Consider the following 11,552-nt stretch of genomic DNA (forward strand, 5'->3'; position numbering starts at 1 on the left):
TTTAATATCCCTTATGTGTCCTACCTGCAGTTCAGCCGCTATGGATCTCCATGTTTTAATATCCCTTATGTGTCATACCTGCAGTGCTGCCGCTATGGATCTCCATGTTTTAATATCCCTTATGTGTCATACCTGCAGTGCTGCCGCTATGGATCTTCATGTTTTAATAATCCTTACGTTTCATACCTGCAGTGCTGCCGCTATGGATCCAGCCGCCACACCAGCCTTAGTGAATCCCACCACTCCCAGAACCACCGGTCCGCCTATTAATGCACCCACAGCACTCGCTGTCCCTACAGCAGCTATCTTTACAGCTGAAACAGATAATTCATCAAAATCAAAGCAGCTGCATGTAAATGACATCTAAATTTTGGTAGAGGGCTTCCTGGTCTACAGAATTATAAATTTGGTTCTCCTTAGTACAGGTGTGTGGGAGTAGAGAAGATAACTTTTAAACATCATATGCATTTAGGCTATACATCCACTTTGGCCCTTGAGTAAAAACCCATAATCCAGGGGACACAAAATTTATAAATACCCCAAGGACCTATCACTACTAAAGATTTTGATTTTCATGAATTTGGATCTATGGATCTACACTTCCTATGGTTGATTTCATTACAGTTACAGCTTTTCTAAGCAAATGGTTTTTTAAAAGAAGACTTTTAAAGATTCTTCTCTATATATCCCTATGTAAAAACTTGTGTCCCCCACCTCCCCTATCGTGGCTATAACAATCACTTGTATACTAGCACCAGGCTAGCTTTGTGGCCCTTTGATTTTGTAAGACGGGTAACCCATAATTCTTTGCAAATGCACAGTCAGGTAGAACCGCTGACACCAGGGCTGTGTTCAAGATCGTAGCAGCTTGCCTAGCCGCTAGGTCGTAGATATCTATATCTATTGAACGGAATGCTAGGTTAGCCGCTAGGTCTCAGATTTGAAGTTGGAAATATTCAACTAAAGACTTATTACATTGACATAATTTGTTAATTTCAAGCGGAAATATACATGTTAAGATTCATTATAACTTAAAGAAGGAATAAAATATCACTATATAAATAGATTTCGTGTTTGTTACAAAGTTGTAACTAAGGTGGCCATCTTGAATTCGATGCTTAGCATTAAATATTTAGGCTACGTATATCTATCTAGCGGCTAGGCTAGCTTTCCGTTCAACTACGTAGCCCTACGTAGCAGCTACGATCTTGAACGCAGTCCTGGTCATTCTCGGGTTGGCTGCCGTGTGACAAGACATGATTTTGAGGGCAGCTCTTGTTTGCTGTACTGAGCGATATTGCAGTATGCATTGTGCATGAACCTTGTTAATAAGTGGGCACGGATAGCAGACCGTGGTAAGTATATGTAGTATATGTTATCAGTTTTATTCAGTATTTTTGTGTATTCGAATAGTAATTCTTGTTTATTGAGCTAAAGATAACCTTGGCCAGCCTTCACCTGTTAAACTTACTTGTGTAAGCAGTCGAGCGTATCTTTTGCGTGGAAGTTTAAATACCAGTTTTATATTATCGATAAAGCCCTGTATTAGAATTGTATAGCTTTGAACGTTATTCTATGCATATTTTTTTGGTATTAGATAAATTTTGATTTATTTAAATGTCTTGGGCGGAAGTGATTCTCCGGGAACTTATTGACCGGAAGTGTGCGCCATATTTATTTTGTTATTATTTACATGTTGCTATAAAACATAACTTTGTGTACATATTAGTGACAGACACTTATCATATGATTATTTTATTCATCTTGCCACACTCAGCCTACATGTACATGTACCTTTTGCTGTAATAAATTGTAGCGTTTTGACTAGGTCATACAACAGTGTAGGTCCAGTGGGGATAACCACCCCGATGTTCAACACCACCACGATCCCTAAGTTCCAGGACTACAGCCCTGAAGGATTCCACGAAGGGGATACTGGAGAGAAGTGAAGTCTACTTTGTGCTATCGGCGATGATTTGAAATAAAAGCAGATATCCGATCGAGATCAGTGATCGTGTGACTTGGAACACGAGTGATATGATATTAAGTGATTGATATGTGAACAGTTGAAAATAAGTTTTCACTTTTGGAGTGGCAACAATATTTTGAACTTAAAGAAAACTATTATATACCGGTTTGTCTGTCTGTCAAAAGGGTTTGTTTTTTTTATATACATAGATAGTAGTTTTTTTTTTATTTTTTATAAGTTTGTTAAAGTATTTGTAAATAAATTTATAAACCTGAAGTTGCCTTAACTGTTATTTGGAGAACGCCTGGCTCATCCACGTTACAGTGGCCCCATCCTACCCCTGGGGAACATGATTTTCACAACTTTGAATCTACATGTACAATACCTGAGGATGCTTCCACTTCAGATTTAGCTTTCCTGGCTGATTAGTTTCTGAGAAGAAGATTTTAAGAGATTTACTTTATTTATTCCTATGTAAAGATTTAACACCCCCCCCCCCCCCCCCCTCAATGCCATTGTGGCCTCATCCTACCCCGCAGATCATGGTTTGAACAAACTTAAATCTGCTCTACCTGAGGATGCTTCCACACAAGTTTCAGCTTTCCTGCCTGATTGGTTTCTGAAAAGATGATTTTAAGACTTTTCTTTGTTTATTCCCACATAAAAATTCAATACTAACTAGGGCCCTATCCTACCCCCGGGGATCATGATTTGAACAAACTTGAATTTACCTTACCTAAGGATGCTTCCACTTAGTTTCAACTTTCCTGGTTGACTAGTTTCTGAGAAGAAGATTAAAGATTTACTTTTTATATTCCAATGTAAAAATTCAACCCCCCATTGTGGCCAAACCCTACCCCAGGGGGTCATGATTTTCACAACTTTGAATCTATACTTCTTGAGTATGCTTCCACATAAGTTCAGCTTTCCTGGCCAAATTGTTCTTGAGAAGAAGATTTTGAAAATTTCTCAATTCTTTTTAATAATTCCTAATTATCTCCCCTTGTAAAAGGGCTTGATTCTAAAATTTCACAACTTTGAATCCCCTTGGCCTTATAGTGCTTTGTGCTAAGTTTGGTTGAAATTGGCCAAGTGGTTCTGGAGAAAATGTTGAAAATGGTAAAAGTTTACAGACAGACTGACAACAGACAAAATGTGATCAGAATAGGTCACTTGAGCCTTCAGCTCTTTCTATGACTTACTTATTATTTTATTCATTTATGTTAAAGCCATAAGCCTTGTGAATGGAAAAATTTATAATTCTACTTTCATAGAGCAGCTAGCTATTGTCAGTCGAAAATCCTAGTTTTGGTTCAGTAAAATAGGAGTATGATTCTGCTGGATATATTGACAGATATACGGGCAAAACAAATTAAAGGCAAATTGCAATTACTTATCTTCAGTTACCATTATTAAGTGTTTTAATGAAGATTTAATTTTATTCACATTTAATTAATGCAAAATATTAACTCTTCATGTGGGAAAAAGTTGATATAATAAAAATAATGATCATATTATTTCTTTTTAATTACTTTTCCCACAAAAATTTTTCCTCTTCATCTGTAAGTTCATTGACATGTACCTCTGGTGTATCATTGAAATTGAAATTTTATCAACATAGAATATCACCTGTTAATTGTTTTGATCTCGGCATCAGGGGTGCGATCTAAACAACAGTGTGATGTTGTTTATATTGTAAACTATATCTAAAATCGAAGACTTTTATTCAAATTCCAAATAGTGAATTTATTTTATTACAAATACATGTAAGCTATCGGTATACATAGATTTTTTTTCGAATTCACAACTCGTTGGTTTTCTATTCCTTTTATGTTTGTTCAGAACTGTAAGAGTTACCGGACTTTGTTAACAAACCATCATCGTTTGATGTTCAGCAGAAGGGGGTCTGTCGTCTGAGATGAAGCTATATTTTCTACTATTCAAAATTATGGAGAGAGAAACTTCCTTCCTATTCAACTTTGTAAAAGATCAAATTCTTTCTCTGAGATTTCATAAGTTTCCTGTCAGATTCCACTTATAAACACAGGTAATCACAAAGCTCACCCAGATGAGGCATCACCATTGTAAGACCAACTTGATCATAATACATGAATAAGAAAAGCATAGTAAATGATTTCTTATATCAAAATATATATAAGATATTGTAAAGTTGTTCTACACAATATGATATGATAAAATACAAATTCTATGATACAATATCATACTCAAAATATTTTTATTATCATATCACGTTATCGTTTTTTATTTGACAATATCATATTATATAATAGATAATATACAATACAATATCATATCAAAAGATAAAATTTCATACAATATGATAACATATGATATTTTTTTAATCATATTAAATGATAAATATGATACAATTTCATATATAACACCATACATACCATATGATACAATTTCATATCCTAACATTCAAAAACGTTCCACATTTTATGATATCGTATTACTGTCTATGGCCTATAATCAAGAACTGGAACGGAAATCGGCATCTTTGTTGTAAAGACAGTAACCAATAGCGGTCCTATAGATCAATTCAATTGTTATTTGCAATAGATCCTTTCAGGGCAATAACAAGCTGAGACAGAGAAAGAGGCCCCTGAGGGCGATACAGCCCTAGCTTCTGGTAGCTGTCTCACCTAGTCCAAAACACGTGTATCAGGGCTGATACACTACTATGGGTATATCTATGATATGAAATGATACTGGTGCTGTACCAGTTATCGGCTAAGACCAGTTATCGGATAAACTGAGAGTTCGGGTTTATAGCACGCGACAATCCAAGATTTTTTAATTCAGTCGTCTTTTTCGAATAAAGAAAAGTAAGTTTGCTTGAAAACTTTCTTGAATATGTTTTATACATGAGCTTAAACGATCATTGTTTACCTTTGCACTCTCAGCAGTGGGGGAAGTGACGTAATAAGTTAAAAAAAGAATATTACCCTTCTCTGATTTGACATATAATATCAATAACTTTACATTTAACATTATAAACAAAAGGAATTCACAAATTTCCGAGAGATTCGTAACGCAATTGAACGCCTGATTGCACAATTATGTATTGAATAGTCTACAATTTGGTGCATTACCGTATGATAATAAACGAATAATTTTATGAGTTTTGTTTATAATGTATCACAACCCCGACTACTTTAGTCTGACCCCACAAGGGGCATAATTCAAACTACATTTAGCAGAGTATAAAATCAACATGAACACGGATTTTACTACGTTATTATCACAAAGCCGATAACTGGTACAGTAAATCGTAACAACTCGGCAAATTCGGGGCGTGCTAAAAAGCACAAAACAAGATCTTTTTGGTTCTTAATAACAATATAAACTAACAGATTGATAAATAAGGATTTCACTTTTTAAAAGTATGTCAAGTTTTATCCAAAAATATCAAGAAATAAGGAATTACGAAAAGAAAACGTTAAATTTTAGCCGATAACTGGTACAGTGCCAGTATAGGGCACTTGCTTTGAATTTGAAACTATACAGTACAATAGAAAATGGAGGGGTGTTGAAATTTTATAGTCATATAGACCTCCGTAATTCATTCTCTATATTTTATGAAGTTTGATACCGTGGTTTAGAAGAACAAAGAAACACGATTGAAACAACAAAGATGGATCACGTTATTGGAATCCACTTTTGGTAACATTGGACAGCTGTTGGCAGAAATGATTAATCTTAAAATTATACCAGAAAAAACTGTGGAAATGTTTCGGTAAACAACAGGAAAAATACATAGAAATATTAAAACTCATACGTGGTCGACCAGGAGTTATAAGATAAGAAAATCAGACTTCAAATAAAGACTTGGAAGTATGGAAATTGAAAATTAAATGTTGCACTAATGTAAGTATTCAAGCCTTTAATATAGATGATGTTTTTTTTTAAAGTACGCCAAAATTACGATGTATACAAGGTTTTAAGAAGTGCCGACTTGGCGAGTCAGCCCGTGATCAAAAGAACGGTGTAATGACTACAAACGGTTTAAAAAAACTACAGTAATAGTGTATTTCACACCCAAGCACATAAATTATCTTTAATAATAGTGAAATCATGGAAAAAACATTAATTAATTCACTTTATTGGCTTCGTCATCGGAAACAGAATTGACCAACTTTGACAACAAATAAAATTTGATTTGCCCAACGAACGTATATTTTTGCCAAATACATTCTATTGAAACATGTCTTATAAAGCATTTAAACGTATTTTCAGACCTGCATATGAATAATCCGCTTTGCACTATTAATTTTCCTAAGTGCCCTGTTTTCACGTAAAAATGGGATATTTTGATTAACTGCGCATGCGCCGAACTCCTTTTTCGGAGTATTTTTTCTTTTGAGAAATCACTTCCGTTTACTCCGTTTTCGGAGTCCGCCCAGACTGGTTGGATACTATTACTATTACAGTACCTATAGAACTTACCGGAATACATGTCCATGATCGCTTCAGCTTCTATAGAGCAGTGAACTAAGTGTTGCCTGTAGTCTTTCCTTTGAGATAACCGTTAATAATATGATAACCGATACTGTACGGTCAACACTTTGTTTAAATACGTTTGTTTACACTGGGAATATCCCTGCGCGTGCGCATCATGTGACCTTTACTATTACGTCACTCACAGAGTGAAAGAACATTGTACAGGTAATGCGATGCCAGTGGTGCACTAACTGATTTATCCACATAGGCCTAACGTTATATGCGGGCGTGTAAGATAAATATATATATATCATTAAAAATTGTTTAATTGCAATGTCACAAAGTTGTGAAAGTGTTTATAAGTATGTGTTTGTTCAAATTTGGGGGTGGGGGGGTGGGGGGGGGGGTGGGTGGGCTGTGGCTGGGGCTCATCTATTCTCTTTTGAGAAGTGGACAGGTATAGCCTACATCCACTTCTAAAAAGAGAATAGGGCTCATCCAAAAAATTCTTGACAAGCAAAATCATGAAAATCCTAATCCGTGGGGTGGAGGGGGTGGGGGGGGGGGGGTGGGCCGGGTACTACGGTAGGACAACATTCGTCAAACTGGTGTACGCCGAATGCGCCTGTTGACCTTTAGTGACTCTGCTTGTTAGCGGGTTATGTAAAAAAAATTCTGCAATGATCGCTGTACCTTATTAACCCGCATGAATCATCAATAAAAGTATTTCATTTTTTATATTTACATATCTTTCTTTTAAAAAAAATAACTAATAGATTTTTACTTTTGCAAAAAGTAAAACTCACTAAATTACTGTTAAAATACATCAGTACGTAAGCTAAAAGAAACAGCACATTCGTGTCCAATAGGAATTTGAGGCCGACAACATCATGATCATTTCGTGCAGTCCGTGATTTTTCTTAGGTCACTGTAGGTTTTGACCAATCGATAAACGAGGCGCGTAGATTTTAGTCCTGTCAGTTTCCATACAGCTATGAATTAACAATAGGTTTCCGTAAGAAATAGAGGGAATCATACTTGGTAGATGTAAATTATATAAAACTGAAAGTTAATGTTGAAGGATTTACAAGTTGTTTGTTGGCATCGGTTAGATCCTACAACAAGGATTGTTCAACGTCACAGAAGCAGCAGTGGAGTTGTGCACAGTTTACACAAGCTTCGCGTCGGTTGAAAATGGTTTTCTCGGGACAGTCAATTTCAACTGTTACTGTTTTAAAAGTTGAAAAATCGCCTTTATTCGTCATGTGAGATTTGCGATAATCGGTTAGCGTCATATGGAAGTTACAATCTTGCCGAAAACAAATTCATAAAGTCACGACTATCGGATGTCTGTTCGACAATGTACGATGTTGTTTGATAAGAGGACGAGTTGTGGCGGTTCATTTACGAATCAGGGCGATTAAATATAACGAACGTGTGAAGATCTTCCTACAAGCAGGTAAGATGCATATGGAAGACGTTTATTTTTGTAAATATAAACATACAAGAAGATCGTAATATTAGTGTTTTAGTGCGTAAATTGTTTTCATATACATGAAAACAGCAGCAGTAATGTTTTAATCCCTGAATCAGAAAAAACCCCATTTTTTAAGAAAGGATAAATTGCAAGTATATATAAAATTTCGAAAGACGTGGTTTTGTTAGTATATTTACTTACAATATTGCTGAAAGGTGTACTGATAAATCAAAAGAAGATATTGCGAAACACTAACCAATCTCGTGTTTTCATATTATAACTCGTAGGTCATTCTCAAAGTTCTCGAAATGCACTCGCCCTAAATCACCTGTTTTTGTATTGAATTTGCATCAAATCAAAATACGTATTCCTAGGACGCTCAGGAGAGACTCGGGGAAATAATCGCAGGAACTCGTATGATCCTCGGAGTCGATCGTAGGATATATGTAGTATTGCAAGCATTAGGAAGTTTCACGGGTTTTCTACAAAGAAGATGGGAGGATAAGATAGCGCAAATGCCCAATCGGTTTAGTCGTGAAATACATTTTGAATTCATTTTTTCCCAATTAAATTTATTCAAATATATTAAAATACAAATGTACATAAGCACAATTTCGAAGTATATTCAGTTTATTTTATATTTAATAAACGATAAGAAAAAAAACATAGCCTTAAATTTTTGTGGTATCGAACCCATAACATAAAATTCCTAGATTAATAAGGTTCGTTTATGTGGGGTGCTCTAACCACTGAGCCATTTCAGACATTATAAAGTAGGCTGTAAAATACTTTGTGTGACTTTGGCCACGAATTTACTGACTTTTTTCCAAAAAGTTGAATTGTTGGGAAACAAAATGATATTTTTACTCTATAGTGGCTCATCTCTCCACGTTTTTGTTGATAATAATCGGGTTGTTTTCGGTTAGACCTTACTTAGACTATGAGAAAAATATGGAGCACAGACACACTGTATGAAAGAAATGCATTGAAGTTCTACAAAATGACACTATTTGCATGTTTTGATACGTATACGCCTGTTTGAGTCAATATATTCTAAGTATTGAACATATTTATATGTTAAAAATCAATGATATGTTAAATATAGATATTGTTTTTAAAAAAGTATCAGATTTATTGATATTTGAATTTTTCAGTAGCTTGTCCGACAGCGTATGGGCATTTTACACGCCTTATCCACCCATCTTCTTTTGAAGATTTACTAGGACTATGTGCACGAGTGCAGTGCGAGTGTCGTGCAAAAGTCTACGAATACATAAAAATATGACCATCTCAACGGCGAACCCTGAATAAATGCTATTTTTGAAACCGTACGTAGCTTGGATTCGTATCAGTGTGACAGAAGCTAAAGACATGTTAACTTTGTAAATACACACGATTTTTCTCTTCCTCCTTCCTGTTTATACCTTTTTTGCAACCCCTGCAACCACCCTCTGCATGGATCCGCCACTAAATATAAGTTCAATACATGACTTTTTACTCATTCTTATGGGATACTTAATTTGCTTGCCCAGTGCCAGTACCAGAGAATTTTAGAAAAGTAATGCATGTTCAGATCGAGCCTATCAACGTTTGGGTTGTAAACACAAAGTAAGTAACGATCACCTACTTCGTTAAACAATATTCTTAGTTTGCCTGCTGAATCTCCAGTAGTCGAGAAGATATTAAGAGAAAAAATTTCATATTAATTGACTAAATGACCACTAGAGCAGTGCCTTAAATAACACCAGAGCCTCTGTCTCCGTGATCACAGTGTTTGGTAGAGGTTACAGGCGCGGATCTAGAGGGGTAAAACATTTCAAAATTTGGTAGGGGTTAATTTGCTCATCATAGCTATGTGTGCTTAGTTTGTCTGTGGAGTGTCCAGTAATAGAGAGAACCCTCCTAAAACTTATCTGGCGCTAGCTGATTGAGTGACCGACGGATACAGTGCAGTTATTTTGCGATCGTCAATCGCCGTTTTTTCTAATTTGACATGTAATTGACGGCCGTATGATATGATGCCAAAACATGCGCGGATCCAGAGGGTCCGGACCCCCCCCCCCCCCTCGAATTTTGCCAAAAAGGGGTTATCAGATTCGATTGTATAAACAAAATTGAAAAACCACCACTATCCAATATAGACATATTAGGCTTGTCATTCCTTAATGCCAATTAAATGTGATGTAATTATTTGAACAAGTCGGAAAAATATGACGTCACGATCCTCGAAGAAACCCTGAAAAATTTGCCCTTTGTAACAAAATTCGTCGCTGGTAAGGAGAAAAAGTTGTACTTTCAGGCAGGTTGGTTGGATAAATATAAATGGTTGACACACAGTAGCGCACTTCAGGGGGTCTTTGCAAAATTTGTATGCTGTTTCCTCAGTCAGATGTAAGATGTTACGACAACTTTGTAAGTAAACCATTCAAAAATTTCAAGAGAGTTGGCGGAAAAGATTGTTCAATTCTAAGACACGAACAGTCTGCCTACCACAAAAGTGCATGCATTGAATATCAGACTCTGAAAGCAAGCCTCACTTCCCCAGAAACCACAGTCCAGTACAAGATTAGCTCACAAAACAAGGACATATATGACAAAAACTTGAGGCTCTTGAGAATGATAGTTGAATCAGTAATTCTCTGTGGAAAACAGAACATTCCTTTGAGGGGACACAGAGATGACTCCACAAGTACATCATCCAACAAGGGCAATTTCTGGGCCATTCTAAATTTACTAGCTAGTAATGACGAAGAGCTGGCTAATCATATAAAAATGCACCAAAAAATGCATCTTATAACAGCAAGACCATGATATCATAGACACCATTGGGTCGCACATCAGAAATCAAATATTGGATGGCCTGAAAGGGAGGGGGTTTTACTCTACCATAGCTGATGAAGTGACCGATACGTTTTCAAACCAAGAGGTCCTGGCTTTGTGTGTGCGATTTGTAAATGAAAATCAAAGTGAGCCATATATTCGAGAAGAATTCTTTGATTTTCTCCATCTGAAACGTACTACTGGGGAAGCAATTGCAAATAAAATAGTAGAGGTTTTAACAGAGAACAATATTCCAGTTGACAAAATGAGGGGCCATGCGTACGATGGGGCAGCAGCAATGTCGTCAGAAAAGGTAGGTTGTCAAGCTCGAATAAAGTCTATCAATCCACTTGCTCTTTACACACACTGCAACAGTCATGTCCTGAACTTGAGCATAGCCCATGCGTGCAAAATACCTCATGTGAGAAATATGATAAATGGGGTAAATGCCACATTCGTTTTCTTTGACGTCTCTCCCAAAAGGCAGCGCTTCTTTGAACATGTCCTTCAACATCATGGGTTGGAATCAAAGCGTAAAAAGTTGTTGGGGTTGTGTAAAACAAGATGGGTAGAACGTCATACCTGCTATGATGTATTCTATAGCATGTATACTGCCGTCGTTGAATGTCTCCGGTCCATCGTAAACCCAGGGATTGACGAAAATACCCAAGATGAGTGGTCGTGGGACGCCCAAACTAAAATCACAGCACAGGGATTGTTGGCCACTATGATGTCGTACCACTTTTTGGTGACGTTCATCTGTGTCAGGGTTGTTCTGCAGACAGTGAAGCCCCTTGCATCAAAACTGCAGAAACATGATCT

General features: G+C 36.4%; 1 protein-coding gene across 3 annotated transcripts in view; it reads right to left on the minus strand.

Moving 5' to 3' along the window:
- Positions 1 to 11,552, minus strand: part of LOC128188056 (interferon alpha-inducible protein 27-like protein 2B) — a 36,098-nt gene that overhangs the window by 23,006 nt on the left and 1,540 nt on the right. The window contains exons 1-2 of one of the 3 annotated variants that reach the window (XM_052858845.1): positions 6,440 to 6,591; positions 187 to 314 (exon numbers count right to left, since the gene is read on the minus strand). The exons of 1 other annotated variant lie outside the window; for it this stretch is intronic. In XM_052858845.1, the coding sequence (XP_052714805.1) occupies positions 187 to 314; positions 6,440 to 6,455 (144 nt within the window). In that variant the 5' untranslated portion in view covers positions 6,456 to 6,591. Of the gene's footprint in view, positions 1 to 186; positions 315 to 6,439; positions 6,592 to 11,552 lie in introns of those variants that run through there. One more of the 3 variants, XM_052858847.1, reaches the window with a different exon arrangement.

Source organism: Crassostrea angulata, chromosome 6 (genome assembly GCF_025612915.1).
Source record: "Crassostrea angulata isolate pt1a10 chromosome 6, ASM2561291v2, whole genome shotgun sequence".
NCBI classification, from domain to species: Eukaryota; Metazoa; Mollusca; class Bivalvia; order Ostreida; family Ostreidae; genus Magallana; species Magallana angulata.